The sequence below is a fragment of the Lycium ferocissimum genome, chromosome 7 (genome assembly GCF_029784015.1).
Source record: "Lycium ferocissimum isolate CSIRO_LF1 chromosome 7, AGI_CSIRO_Lferr_CH_V1, whole genome shotgun sequence".
NCBI classification, from domain to species: domain Eukaryota; kingdom Viridiplantae; phylum Streptophyta; class Magnoliopsida; order Solanales; family Solanaceae; genus Lycium; species Lycium ferocissimum.
This window is the reverse complement of record NC_081348.1, coordinates 53000036-53015023: the sequence shown is the minus strand read 5'-3', so window position 1 is coordinate 53015023 and position 14988 is coordinate 53000036. Positions and strand designations below refer to the sequence as shown.

The 14988-nt window shown below is 34.7% G+C and overlaps 1 protein-coding gene across 1 annotated transcript; it reads right to left on the bottom strand.

Moving 5' to 3' along the window:
• Positions 1–240: 240 nt before the first annotated feature.
• On the bottom strand, positions 241–14167 carry LOC132065649 (V-type proton ATPase subunit a1-like). Its single transcript, XM_059459135.1, has 18 exons — positions 13823–14167; positions 10304–10348; positions 8679–8801; positions 8439–8546; positions 7608–7721; positions 7346–7519; positions 6964–7101; positions 6442–6549; positions 6214–6321; positions 5963–6111; positions 5179–5332; positions 4918–5078; positions 4047–4253; positions 3785–3968; positions 3075–3158; positions 2357–2553; positions 2207–2266; positions 241–845 (listed from the first exon to the last, which is right to left on the bottom strand). Exons 1-18 carry the CDS (start codon positions 13961–13963, stop codon positions 641–643), a joined length of 2460 nt encoding a protein of 819 aa, XP_059315118.1. The 5' UTR covers positions 13964–14167; the 3' UTR covers positions 241–640.
• Between the last annotated feature and the right edge of the window lie 821 nt (positions 14168–14988).

The following is a 14988-nucleotide window of genomic DNA, read 5'->3' as shown; positions in this document are numbered from 1 at the left end:
TTTATCAAAATTCAAAATTTGGGTGATTCCAAAGAGATGAAATATCAGGAGCATTACACTAAGTAGGCATTTGGCCAAAAGAATTATTCACTTACACACTTTTTTCACTTTTCAAAATATATGAAAAGAGGCTTCTGTTATTTATTTTTCAAAAATTCACTTTTTTCACCTTTTATAACTTTTCATCAAAACACTCAGCCAAACACAAATTGTAAAAGAGAGGCTTCTGTTATTTATAAGACAATGAAGCACCTATTTGCTGATTCTGTAAATTTGCCTCCACAAAAGAATGAGACACCCTTAAGATAAATGCTATAAAAATTTCCCTCTTTACAATTCATTTGTGTTTGGGAAAATATGTAAAGGATCTATGAGGAAAAATTTACAGATCTCTTCTTTAACAACTAACTATAACCCAAGCACAGCCCTTTTCATATCACTATACTGAAACATTATGTGTGCCACAACTTTACAACTCTATGCTAAACTCAGTTGCTTCATCAAAAGGAAGTGCGCGATAGTAGTCAGCCAAAATTGGGTCCTTTCAAAATCTCTGTGACAGGCTTTTTCCTGTTACATGGAAACTCCTTCTCTGCAGAATTCCCCAGAAAGAAATAAGGAAATGAAAAAGGTTTATGTACTAATCCTCGTCGTCTGCTAATGCAGCAAAAGAAAATGGCTTGAACTTGTAGCCATCGCCGTGGTAGAACTTATTTTGAAATTCCACCCAATGAAGACGCAATGCATGAAGGAAGGCACTAAGAGTCTCCATCATGAGTAGTATAGAGGTTGTTGCAAAGGCAAAAACTGTCAGCCCTATGAGCCGTGTGATCAGGTTATCATACCTGCAATTATTAAGTATTGGCACTCAGATAAATTTGATAGCTATGACGTCAAGGGAAAATGTTAAAACAACACAATCAATTTGTACCGCCACATTTTAGCTGTGGTGCATACAACAAACCCCTACCATCACAGTATACATGAAGGCTTTTCCCCAGCCCCCTTCCAAAAGAATAACAAAATTAGAGTAACACAGAGGCGAGAAGGTTGCACAGAAGTGGGTTTATTGTCATGTCATTTCATTAGAAAATGCTGCTATATTCACTAAAAATTAGAAGTTTTCCAACAATAATTTATATCAATCAAAATCATGTTAGCAGGACAGATTTAAAGATACCGAAAGAAGTGAAAAAATCACAAAGCCTTTTGATTACAAATCAAGTCAGGTACTCAAAATAAAGTGGAAAATGTGCTTCCTATTGGTACATAGAAGTACCTCAAACACATGCGGCCCGTAACTTTTACAGTTCTATCCTTAAGCCAAGAAAATTGGAGGAGATGTTAACAATCTTTTCCCTTGACCAGGACATGGTGTAACCACCCCCCCCCCCCCCCCCCCCCAAAAAAAAAAAAAAAAAAAAAACCAAATAAAAAACCTTAATACATCAGTCCAGGCACAATGCAACATAACAATTCGTAAGCACCAGAAATCATGGCACCAATAGGAGTGTGCATGTTGTCTAGATAATTCTTTAAATTGGTTGCTGTTGACATACATATATTGCTACAATTCAGAGTAGAACAATATTTTAAAGAGCTTTTTAAAGGCAAAATCGGAGGAGATATATCAAGGACATAACGGGTTAAAGTTGGGAGAGAGGCGTATAGTAGAGACCAAAGCTGCTTTACAAATTTAGCCCTACAATTTGTAAGTTTATAGTGGCCCATGGGAGCAAATATGCATTTAGATCTTGAGAAGAGACCATGGTAATTGCACTAGCTTTATTAATGGTACAAATGACAAAATTGTTCATTTTTCATGCTTCCACTTTTCAGCATAGTCTAAACACCAATTTTACCTCTCCTCCGTGATTTATTTAATGAGTACAGTAAAGCAGATAACCTTGGCTAAATACTTAAGCATAAGAACAGAAGCAATTTGCATGAAATGTTGCTAAACAAATCAGAGCTGCAGAAGAAAACTGAGCAAGTTCCGAGGGAATGCTTGTTCTACCTTACCATTGCCAGAAAAAATTCAGGAACCAAATGAGTTCACCAGATTCATGATTCAACAATTTGACATTTCAAAAGGAATAAACTTTGAAGTTAACTATTATCAACGTCCATGTGAAGACACTGAGCAATGTCTAAACAAGAGAAATCTGAACAGCAAGACAGCTACGAAAAAATAATGAAATCTTACCCCCAAGCAAAGAGGAGAACTTTCTCGTAGAACACAGTAGACAATTCAGAATGAGCCAAACTGCACCAACATCAAAGTTACGTCAATTATTTAGAAACATAAAACATGTTGCTATTGATGACGAAAAAGCAAGTAAAATGAAGGATTCACCTCAAAGCCCACAGCCGAAGGTATGACGCAGTGTTAGAGACAGCACCCAGAACAAACTCAATAGAATGTATCATTTGATGCACAAAAACCTCACTAAAATTAAAATCCTCATGGTGGTGTTGCCTAGCAGAATCCGGTTCCTCGAAAATATCCACTTCGGAGGTTCCAAGAAGGCCATAAGTTCCGCCTTGAAATCTCTAAGAATCATAATAAGGTAGCCCAAATAACAATAAGAAAACTGTCAAAAAATTAAATTAAATTTGTTTTGTTTGGTTTGTTAATCTCTAAGAATCATAATAAGGTAGCCCAAATAACAATAAGAAAACTGTCAAAAAATTAAATTAAATTTGTTTTGTTTGGTTTGTTAGGTGTACTCCTCACTATACTTATTCTCTCTCTTTTTCTCTATAAAGAAAAGACAAATAATTCTGATTTTGATGATTAAACGAATATTATCTAGCCAAAATTGACCAAACCAGTCCTGCCCAAGTAAACTTTGGGAGGATTGCATCATGACCCGTTTGTTGACTCAACTTTTTTTTTTTTTTTTTTTTTTTGAGAAGAAAAAAGATTTACATCCTCAAAGGACTCCATTCGTTGTGCCCTTTCTGTTTTAAATTTGATTAGCCATTCCTTTATACTTCTCTCTGAATCATAAAGATATTATATTGAATTCATTGTGAAAAGTGAGAAAGGAAAAAGCAAACAAATATACTACCTCAGTGTGAAGTCTCTTCAAAATAAAAGGCTTCGGGAAGAGCATCCATGGAACAGCAACAAGTGCTAAAAGCAGCAATATTACCTGCCATAATAATTGTTAAAAAAAGAAGCAAGGAAACAGAGATAATTTAAGGGTTTGTTCCAATTATGGATTGAAGGTTCGAGTTTAGGGATACAAAGATGATCAATTGTTTGGTTGTCTATGTAGAGCTCAAAAATGGATGGAATTACGAACTCACTCCCCCCACAACCTCACTCCCCCGGGTCTGGATAAACTTATCCGCTAGGGAAGAAGCAACAAAAGTTACCCGATGGGATCAAAGGGTGTTTTTACTCCACAGATTTATCTCTCCTCTTCCACCCACACACTGCCACCAACCTTTTCTTTATTTTCTTTTCTGAATTCCTTTTAATTAATGTCGAATAGCCTTTAATAAATATATAACTAACTTCTCATGACTAATTCTCCTAAATTAGTCCTTATCCCTCATAAGTTATTTAATCCATTTAGGCCAAGGACATTTGTCGCACAGATTTAAAATCCCTGTACCAAAACATGGGATACAAGTGTTACAATCCTATCCATACTCCATTTATTAACATCACATCCTACAGTGTAATCTGGTGGTATTATAGTTTTAGCTTATCACGACTGCAAATCAAACGAACTCTAAGAGCACAAGATACAGAAGATGCAATGGCACATACCTGAAGCACACTCTGGCCCCAAAACAACTGGTTGTCACCAAGAGCCTCGAAAGGACTTAGGAACATATAAATCATAACATGGTAGAGATCTGCCTGAGATCCAGTGCACCATTTAACAACAATGAGGAGTGACAGGTATCCAAAAAGGCTGTTGAGAAAGATAACTTGTGGCACAAACTGATACCTGAAAACAAATCAATAATATAATAAATAACTTCAATAAGAAAACCTGAAGAGACACAGAAGAAAAAGGAATACGCACTTAATATCAAGTGAGCTGTTGAAGAAACGTGCATTGAAGTAACTTAATATAATTCCGAGGTTCATCTGTGCGATACCCAACAAAATAGACATCTTCATCTTGAGGGAGTTCAAGAAAGGAAGCTCCGAACGGCTACCTCTCCAGCTTGGATCCACACCAAAAGGATAAGGATCACTGTACTTTATTAAACCAACTGTTTGTGCATCACTGTAAATACAAACATCAAATTCCAGTTAAAAAATGGAAATGAAAAAACGCTGACTGGAAACCATGCATTAAATACTAACTCAAGCTCTACGTGCATTCAACAATGGGAAGACAAGGGTAAGGTGCCAATGTAGTACATGAATGTCAAGAGAACCATCATAAAGATTATTTGGAACAGCAGTACTGAATATGTCAGAAATATGGAGAAGATAATGACTGTTTGATTGCATTACTAGTGTCTTGTATTTGACAGGAAAGCAATGGAGCTACTTAAAATCATGTTGAAATCTAACAGAAACTTAGCCAATCTTCACACCATAAATACATAATAATATAAGCAGCCTGGCTAAGGAAATCCTAAAAACCAACCAACTGAGGCATTAACCTGAGATCAAATGATTAGAAACACCCAAGGGAACTTGATTCCTTTTATTTTTGGTGGTGTTGAATTGAAGGATTAATCAGAAAACCATACATAATGTCTCTTATATGCTTCTGATCAAGATTGTGATTTGCATTTTTAAGCTCCCTCACCCAGGTCTTTAGAAGGTTAGCTATAAACATTTTTCAACTATGGTTCAACATTTTTCATTCTTATTTACTTCAACAAATCACATATCTAAGTATTTCTATATAGAAATTTAACAAGGTTATATTTTCGTACCTGCATGAAGCATCTCGGCATTTGTATGCAGAGGCACCAAATATGTGAAATGGAACAGAGAAGAATTCATTATATATCAAGCCACAGTAAATTGAAAATATTGACATTAACAGGAGCACATAGCGACCACCAAAGAGCATCTCCATAAAGCTTCCCAGTTTCTGACAGAAAATTTTATTTGATTACAAAAGGAATATATAATTGCATAATTGATGATGTTAAGTACTCTGAGCGAGAGGCTGAAATAATGGGAGGACATACCTGAGAGCTAAGCTTGCTTTCCTTTGAAATAAGAACTAATGCTCCCAACAACAAGCAAATTCCATGACCCCAATCTCCAAACATCACCGCGAAAAGGAAAGGGAATGTAACAATGGTGTAAACAGCAGGATTTACCTCCTGGTATTTAGCAACACTGTCAATGTAGACAATAGTAAGTGCTTTGTTTTGCCGAAGCAACAGAAGACATGGATAATTCAATTTTGATTAAAAAAAAAATACAGATTCTTCACTTGATCTTAGCCAAAAGGGCCAGAAAAGTAGTATAGGAGATGACTGTTGATTTTTCATATATAATTTTAAGAAAATAAATGAAAAGTTTATTTGAAGAGCTAAAGCATCCCAAATTAACAGCATTACACGTATTAAAAAAAAAAAAAAAAAAGGAAGAAAGCTGGACTATCAGTTTTAAGTAGATCATATTTTGCCTATAGAGAGCTATAGGCATAGTAAACACCTTACTGCAAACAACGTTGCTATATGAACTAAAGGAAAATGAGGAGAAATGACTCCACGAAGCACAGGTACTCTATCATGAAAATCAATGACACTCTAAAGGAGATGGGGTGAACCATAAGTGACTGAAACATATAGACAAACATAACACAAATTAAAGCAAGCTGCTGCCACTAGATTTGACAAGGACTCCTGGAAAGAATAATGTCATCAATAAACATTCTATCCCCATGACCCAACAGCATTACCTAACTCAATACATTGTAAATCAGTTTATCAGATGACTAAATGCTACTACACATTTACTTACCCATACGCATCTACAATTTCTTGATATGCATTAGTAAAACGGTTTGTCCTGAAGTATGTTGGAGGTGAGTCTACAGCATCCATCACATGAAATATAATTCCCACTTGTGAGTTGCTATCCATTGTCGCACGTTGCAAAGCCTCTTGTATCTAAGGTGTCAAAAGCAAGTACGTTACAATACCTTCATAAACAATGCATGTGGAAACAGTGAAAATGTAACTGCTAACATAAATAACATAAAAGAAGAGTACCTTAGTCTTTGCAAATACTGGACACCAGCCCTCTGCAACTAGACACTTCTTTGTGACATCAAAATTAAGCATATTTAATGTGTCATAAACAGCCTTTTCCCTTCTAACCTAGAAAAAAGAGTTAGCGTTCAACTCGTATTTCAGGCTCACGGGAAGACTTGCTCTCACAAGCCACTAATTAAACTAAATTATGAAAAAGACAACTTATACTGTTGTCTTCACTCTTACCATGTTTATCCATTTTGTGAGGTGAAATCCAATAGACGTCAAAGCTTTATCTCGATGACGTAATCCAACATCCAGAGTGGTCTCTAATTCAGATAGCCGAGACAGAACCTGCAGTCAAGATGTTCATTCCAATGGTCTTACTTTAGGTCCAGGCAACTGAAAATGATTACAGTCAAGATAATATACATACGAACAATAAGCAAAAGAGATTAAGGGTTAGACTCATCAAACTGGCGCAATGTGAAAGCTACATCACATGGCGCTATTGCTAGAGATTGAAAAACCAATATATTGGCCCTTTTTCCATGTATACTTTTTTCCAGAGCATAATATGACCTCATATATAAATTAACACAAACCATACTAGACATAAAGCAGAAAAAGAAATTGTTCCATGGCCTGCTAGCAGTATATCCCAAAGTACACTGACTGATGTGCAGTAAAACAAGTTCGTTCAACAATGATGTCTATGAAACTCCCTTTCCAGTAATCAGAAAGACTGCATTAATATGTTTAACATACTTCTCGAGTTATTTGCCTCCTCTTGGTCATATCTTCAGGAACAGGATAGCAATTGGCACCAAACGCCTCACAAATTTTCAGTATTTTTGATCTCGCTTGCTCACCTGAAAAGAATACTACGAAGACTATTTTCTCAACCTGCAGAAGCAAAAATTGGGTGTTAATCACATACTGAAGTTGATACTAAACCATTTTCTGTAAGCAAGGAGAAAATAAATAACAATATGTATGGGCATTAGAGTATTGAAGAAACCATACAGCATAAGCAGGAAGATATTTCATGGAGAGTTCCCTTAATTGGGAAAATAATTCTTAGTGCACCAGTGTTAGAAAACTATTTCCTGGAATTAACAGAAGAGCAATTTAAAAGAAAGAATGTAACCATTTCATTTGAGGAAGGATCCAAGATTTCCTCATCAGCAACTGCCTGGTGGAAAAGCATATTCCCCCTTGTTGTACGAAATAGCATTCTCTCAAATTGTAGAATTTTGGACTTGCAGATAATGCCACTAATAAATCTTACTCCAGACTGATTTGAAAGTTCTGGTTGCATCTCCTGATTGGGAAAAAAACCTTATCTCAGATGTGTGGAAGATACATACAATAATTATCATATCAGTCTAATAGCAAGAAGAATAAATTACCTGCTCAAGTAATGACGCAGTATCTGAATAGTTATCACTGGAGTACACGTTTTCATGTAATTCTGTCTCCTGGGCTGCTGTATGACTTCTATTTGAGACAAGGAAGTCACTAGCCTAAAGTTTGCAGAGATATAATTAGCAGAAATGAGAAGAATAGCTCCGGAAGGGAAAATATTTCTTGACCAAAAGAAAAATAGATGACTTTGGTCCAATAGGTACAATGTACTAGAGTCTAGAACAAATTTGTCCAAAAAGTTCATTGAGTTAGTTTGAAGTCTCAAATGCTTGGAGGAAGTTTAATTGGCAATCACCATGTCAGGATTAATAACACCAGATCAAGTACTAAGAAATCAATATCTCAACTAACACTGTTATCTGAGAAGCCATTAAAAGCTTAGCGCATATATGAGTTGATCAGAGCTAAAAAAGACACCCACTATGGAAGCACAATATTACTCACTCATAAGTTCTCCCTTTGAGTGCTCCAAGGTAGTATTTCATGTCTTTAGTATAACTTCAATTTATTCGATATCTTTATGTTCACATCCAAGAAAAACAAGTAACAGTTACACATACACGAGTATTTAACCGTAAAAGCATTACGCAGTAATCATGACTAAAATGGTTTAATGCAAGGACAGAAGAAACAGAATAGATGGTTATTAATGAAAGCCAATACCATGCACATATACACATAAGAAGAAAAAGCAAGACAGACTAAATATATTGATGAAATATCCAGACAGCAGTATTAGTCTGGCATGGACCAATTTCTCAAATGTAAACCAGTGCTCATTAATGATACGGTAAGAAACAGAAGTCAAACTGTACCTTCTGCAATACCATCTTAAACTCAAGTAGCTCATTGTATGATTGCCTTAGCTTCTCGCTATTAGCATTCATTTCAATCAACTCGTGTTCATGCTCTGCAAGTTGTATCTGAAATTCAGAATAGGTCTGCATGAGCTTTTACTTAAACCGAGAAAAAGCATAAGAAAGAAAGAAAAAAAAAAAGCATAAACGCGATTTGGACGATAAAGTAGTGCGTTCATTGTCAGAAAGAAAAGAAACCTCCAGTTCTTCAAGTTCAATATCAGGTTGTGAAGCTGGACGTGCAGGAGGCAGCAGCCCAGCTTTTTGTGTCTGATCTTTGAAAAATCGTAGTTTCCTTGACATCTCTGCACATCTTTTTACCTATGAAAGATCATCCACGATTACAATGAAAAGATAAATATAAACCACTGACCATCAAATTCTTTATATGCTTTTGATGCCAACTAGTTGATTAGTAATGAAGTTTATGTTTATAAAAACGAGTAGTAGTTCAAGACTGCATACATGATTTAACAAAATTAAACGCTAAATGTTGAGTCCAAGTTATTGAGCACCTCTTTGCCAACAGAAACACTGATGTATCATGTTGCTTTGGCAACTTAGTAATCATTCCCAATAAGTTCATCAGGAAGGCAAGTCAATTAGTAGAGTAACCTTGAATTGCTTGCAAACCATTCAGTTTTTTTCTTGTATTTGCCAAGTGCAAACAACTTAGTAGTACTCCCACTAGAATTTCTTCAAAATAACCTTTAACTGGTCAATAAAATACTTTTATTACAAAGTTAAAGCACAATTTTAGAATTTTGAAAAAGAAAAAGAGTTGCCTGAAGAAAAAATAGAAAAAAATTAAAGCGAGGATGTAATAGACAAAGGATGTGAGAATAGTAATAAGACAAGTGAAGAGATCAATGTAGTTGCTCTTATCCTTATGTTAGTTAATATCTTAGCCCTAAATGTTGAAGTTCAAAGCAGAGATGGGGACGAATATGTGTTAGAACATGAGGAATCAAGGTAAGTTTTGGTCTATGTTTTAGCACTCAACCAAAAAGATGAAAACATCTAGGGAGCTTCACTCTTTTCTCTGCCAAAGAAAATTTAGCAATCAGGTGTTTCATGCAACTAAGGTTGCTTTAAAATATGAACTATCAATTGCCACACTAGCATCAACCTAGGAATATATGGAGTGCTATCTTTAAAATCAGACCAATCAGAAGATAAAGAATAGTAGAAACATTATTTACTTCAAACACTTCCAATATCCTATATATAACCTCAACATCACAGTATGGTACTGTTAAGACACCACACAATACAATTAAGTAGTTAAAAGTGTGCTCTCTAATCCTTCTCAAAAAAGTGTGCTCTCTAATCCTTCTCAAAAAAGTGTGCTCTCTAATTTTTAGATGAGATAGTTACATATTTCAACATGGTATCAGAGCAGGCAGAGATCTTGAGTCTGAATCTCCCTGGGACCCACTATAAAAAAGGGGGAAATTTTACACGTGTGAAGCCCATGAAAAAGAATCAGGCCCGCACGTGAGGGGGCGTGTTGAGACATAATATGAGAAGGTCACACACTTCAACATGTACCATTACTATAACCTCGACGTAACTTTACGTTACTATTACAAGCTGAAATTGGACAAAACTACTTCTTATCTTTGACTAAAGCAGCGGACTTTCATCAACTCTCAACGGACAATTTTCAGAAAAAGTTAATAATGATTATGATTTTGTCAAAAATACAAGCTAATAGTGATTAACAATTCAACAAATTAAGCTAATGATGGAAAGGAATTCCAGTGAGGTAACAACATCTAGAATCTTCAACACAAAGATGGCGTATTCACTTTAGTGTGTACCTGGTTTACAAATGTTCTTTGGAAAGGACTCTTATCAGCATTTAACTGTCAAAAGAAAAGGTTAGATAGTGAGAAAATTTTCCACCTAACAATAACAAAGAAGGTGAAGCAGTGACAAAATTCCAAACATTTGTATTATAATGCAAAATATTCACCTTACGTAAAGCCATCAATTGGCCACAATAAAAATCTAGTCAGAGAGATGAAATTGTAATGACAGACTTATGGATTAAATCATGTGATTAGTAGTAACCCTGAACCAACAAGAACCAGGTCAAGGACAGGGCTGCTGTACTCATCCTCCAGCAACTCCAAAAGCAAAAATTAGCATGGAGAAATTTTCATTCCTTTAAAACATCAACACAATCCGTACAAATGCTGCACCAAGACAAATCAGTAGAATGAAATTAAAGTCTCCTTTACACACTTGTTTGGCATTGAGGCATAGTTGTTGTTGTTTATTCGAATACACTTCATTCAGCCCTTCAAGATCAAACTATTATCATATACTTCTTGTCTTTCTTTTAATGGTTGGTTATCATGTACTTTTCTTGGTCAGCGACTTCTTAACAACAAATCATCTTGACAGAAGAAAACTGGAGTCTGTTTCACTTAGACACCCAGATTTAAAGTGGAATCTATCTTTAGTGGAATCTATCTTCAAATACTACTCCTAAAGAAAAAAGGAGCCTGCCTTCTACTAACAACATAAGCGTCGCTGGTTCTGTATTCATAAGCATAAGAAAAAAGAAGCCTGCCTATAGATTACATAAGCATAGGACATGTATTCATGATGCCTTCCATTTTAAACATCTCCGGTTCCTCTCTTTCCAAATTGTCCATAAAATACATGCTGGAATGCTTCTCCAGATTTTTCTTCAACCCTTTGTTCCCATATAAAGGAAGATGAATGCTCACTACTTCTCTTGAGCCCACGCAAGCCACAAGGAATTAACGAATATGTTCCAACTTAAGAAAAAGCATGATCACGCGTATTCAGGGAGAGAAAAAACGGAGTTCTCTAACAAAATCTGTTTAGACTCTAATATGCTATCATCTGCTATCACTCAACTTTACTGAGGGCATAAGGTAGATAGAACTATTTTATTTGATCATTTACAATCCTTTCCATCTAGCTGACTTTGAACATTATAACATTATTCATATGTTTAGGAAGGTTGAAGGTTCTTGTGCAAATCGAATAGCATTTTAGGGCTTCGAGAGAATCACAATCTGGTTATTGGTGGGTGGAGGGTGTGAACTTATAGAACTGTACCAGCCCCAAAAGGACTAAGAAAAAACTCTTGACAGATTTGCTCCTTACATTGGTCTTGTTAAGTCTCACATTGGTTGAGAGAATGGGTTGTGGTCTCCTTATATGGTTGCAAAATTCCTCCCCTCATAAGCTAGCTTTTAATGTTGAGCAAGGTCAAAGATCTATTTCTCCCATGGTATCAGAGGCAGACCTATCAATCCCTGTAATAGTGTTTCTAAATGTTGGGCCCCCGTGTTATGTTATCCATGCTACATTTGTCCAGTTTTGGGCTGCAGGGAAGGAGGGTTAAGTCTAACATTGGTTAAACGAATGGGCTGTAGTCCCCTTATCTAGTCTAGGGCAATCCTTCCCTCGTGAGCTAGGTTTTCGAGTTGAGTTAGGTTCAAGGTTCATTTCTTCACAAGTCATTTAACACTCCCTCCCTCCATTCCAATTTATTTAACATACATTCCATTTTGACACCATTTCATTTCTACAGAACTTCCACAGCTTTCAAGAATTCAAATTAATTAAGCCACTAAAGTTTTTAAACTTTAAATGTGATGTTTTCCATCGGAAACAGCTTCTCTACCTCCCAAGGTAGGGGTAAGGTCTGTGTACACCTGCCCAGACCCCACTCATGGGATTACACTGGGTATGTTGTTGTTGTTGTTGTTGTTGTTTTCTATATCAAACTAATTAAAACTGTGTCGAGTTAAAATCTGTCATGTAAAAAATAAAACTAAAATCCTACTAAAGTATACGACTCCAAAAAATAAGAAAAGGTTATTAAACACCAAATGAAACAGATTTAGTCGCTAGTGAACTGCATTGCTAAGAAACTTAGTGGCCACCACGTCTAACCATTCAAATCAGAGAGTGATCAAAACTAATTCAACCTCAGCTCATTCTCCACTTTGATCCCAATATTTAAGCTCAGAACGAACCATCAATATAAGTCTTAATCACGATTGTTTTATTAAGATCAGTTCTTAATCACGAATTGCACCGACATGGAAAAAATCCATATCACGACCAAATCAATGAGACTCGCTTAACACGGTCATTGCTACAAATACAATATCCTAGCAACACTTAGAACGTCTTTTTTCAAAAAAAAAAATTACAAAATAGGAGCAATAAAATGCTGAATTTGAGCAGCAAAAAAATCAATTCAGCACATAAATTTAGCATACAAAAAAAAGGTCATGCTTTGATTATAGCTAAATAATCACATAAATAAAATATCCTACCAAATTGTTACAATATCCTAGCAACACTTAAACTGTATTTTTTTAAAAACTACAAAATAGGAGCAATAAAATGCTGAATCTGAGTGGATCATAGCAGCAAAAAAATTATCCATTCAGCACATAAATTTAGCATACAAAAAAAAAACATATCCTCTAATTATAGCTAAACAATCACATAAATAAAAACGAGGAGACAGAGAATCTCTATATTTAAAATTACAAAATAGGAGCAATAAAATGCTGAATCTCAGTGGATCACAGCCAAAAAATGATTAATTCAGCACATAAAATTTATGCTTTAATTATAGCTAAACAATCACCTAAATAAAAACGAGGAGATAGAGAATGTCTATTTTAAAATTAACAAAATAGAAACAATAAAATGCTAAATCTAAGTGTATCATAAAAGCAAAAAAAAAAAAAAATCAATTCAGCACATAGAATTTAACATAAATGTTTATGCTCTAATTATAGCTAAATAATCACATAAATAAAAACGAGGAGGTATAGAATATCTATTTTAAGATTAACAAAACAGAAGCAATAAAATGCTGAATCTCAGTGGATCATAGCAGCAGCAAAAAAATAATCAATTCAGCACATAAAATTTAAAATAACTGTTTATGCTCTTGTTATAGCTAAATAATCACATAAATAAAAACGAGGAGGTATAGAATATCTATTGTAAGATTAACTAAACAGGAGCAATAAAATGCTGAATCTCAGTGGATCATAGCAGCAAAAAAATAATCAATTCAGCACATAAAATTTTATGCTTTAATTATATCTAAACAAGCACATAAATAAAAACGAGGAGATAGAGATTGTCTATATTTAAAATTATAAATATAAGCAATAAAATGCTGAATCTCAGTGGATCATAGCAACAACAAAAGAATAATCAATTCAGCACATAAATTTAGCATACAAAAAAAAGGTACTCCTGTGCTTTAATTAAAACAAAATAATCATGAAACTAAAACCGAGAAAGAGATAAGGATAGATCTGTACATCACGGAACTGAAGAAGGCCAAGTTGGCCAAGGTAAGTAATAGCAGGATGAGCAGACTCAACAGGAATTATAAGCTGAACAAATGTCATCTTTTCTGAACGCATCAGATCCATTGCAGGTAAATTTTCTATGTACTCCATTTTCCATACACTTACAACAAAAATTCTTTAGATCTGATCACACAAAATTAAAACACACACACACAGTTACACTTTGTTTTTGTTTTTGTTTTTGTGAGTTGGGTTATTAGTGGCGGCACCGATTTTGGAATTTCAGTTCATTTCGAAAGGTAACTGCCATGGGAAGGGAAATGAATTTCTGTTTTTTAGTATGAAGAAGAGGGATGGAATAGTAAAATGAAAAAAGTTTAGACATGAAATTGTAATATACGCTGTATTCTAGTCATTGGTCAATAGTCAAAAATAAAGAAATTTAGGGGTCGTTGGGTAGCTGGTCTGGCTAGTTATTGTTGAGGTAAAAGGTTCAAAAATACCTCTCTACTTTGAAAAAAAAGTTAAAAATACCTTTCGAATTTATTTTAGATAAAAAATACCTCTCTCATCCTTAAATTTTTCGAATATACCCCTGTCTTAATGGAAATTATCTCCCAAAATAACTCAAAATTATTTTTTAAATCCGCTCGATCATTTAAACTCAACTCAACTAAATAATAACCAATAAGATCCTTTATTTCCCCAATTCCCTCAAACTTCATACCTACGTATTGGGGAATAAGGGATCTTATGGGTATTATTTAGTTGGGTCGATTTAAATGATGGAGAGGGTTTAAAAAAGGATTTCGTTATTTTTGGGAGATAATTTCACAAGAAACAGAGAGTATATTTGAAAACTTTAATTTTTGAAGGAGGGATTTTTTTTTTTTACCAAAAATAAGTTCGAAGATATTTTTAGCCTTTTTTTTCCAAAGAAAAGAGATATTTTTGACCCTTTTCCCTATTATTAATCTTTTATCTTACTGGTCACATAATTTGCTGAGTCTTGGTATTTATAGGCTGAATTTTATAAGAATGGATATGAAAATTGGATGTAAAAATAATGTAATGGCAATTTTGCCAGTTGAGTGATCAGCATATCTCGAATTGATGACGGATAATATTGAAAATGAGAGGGAAAAAACCTATTTTTAATAATCAAATGACTAAAA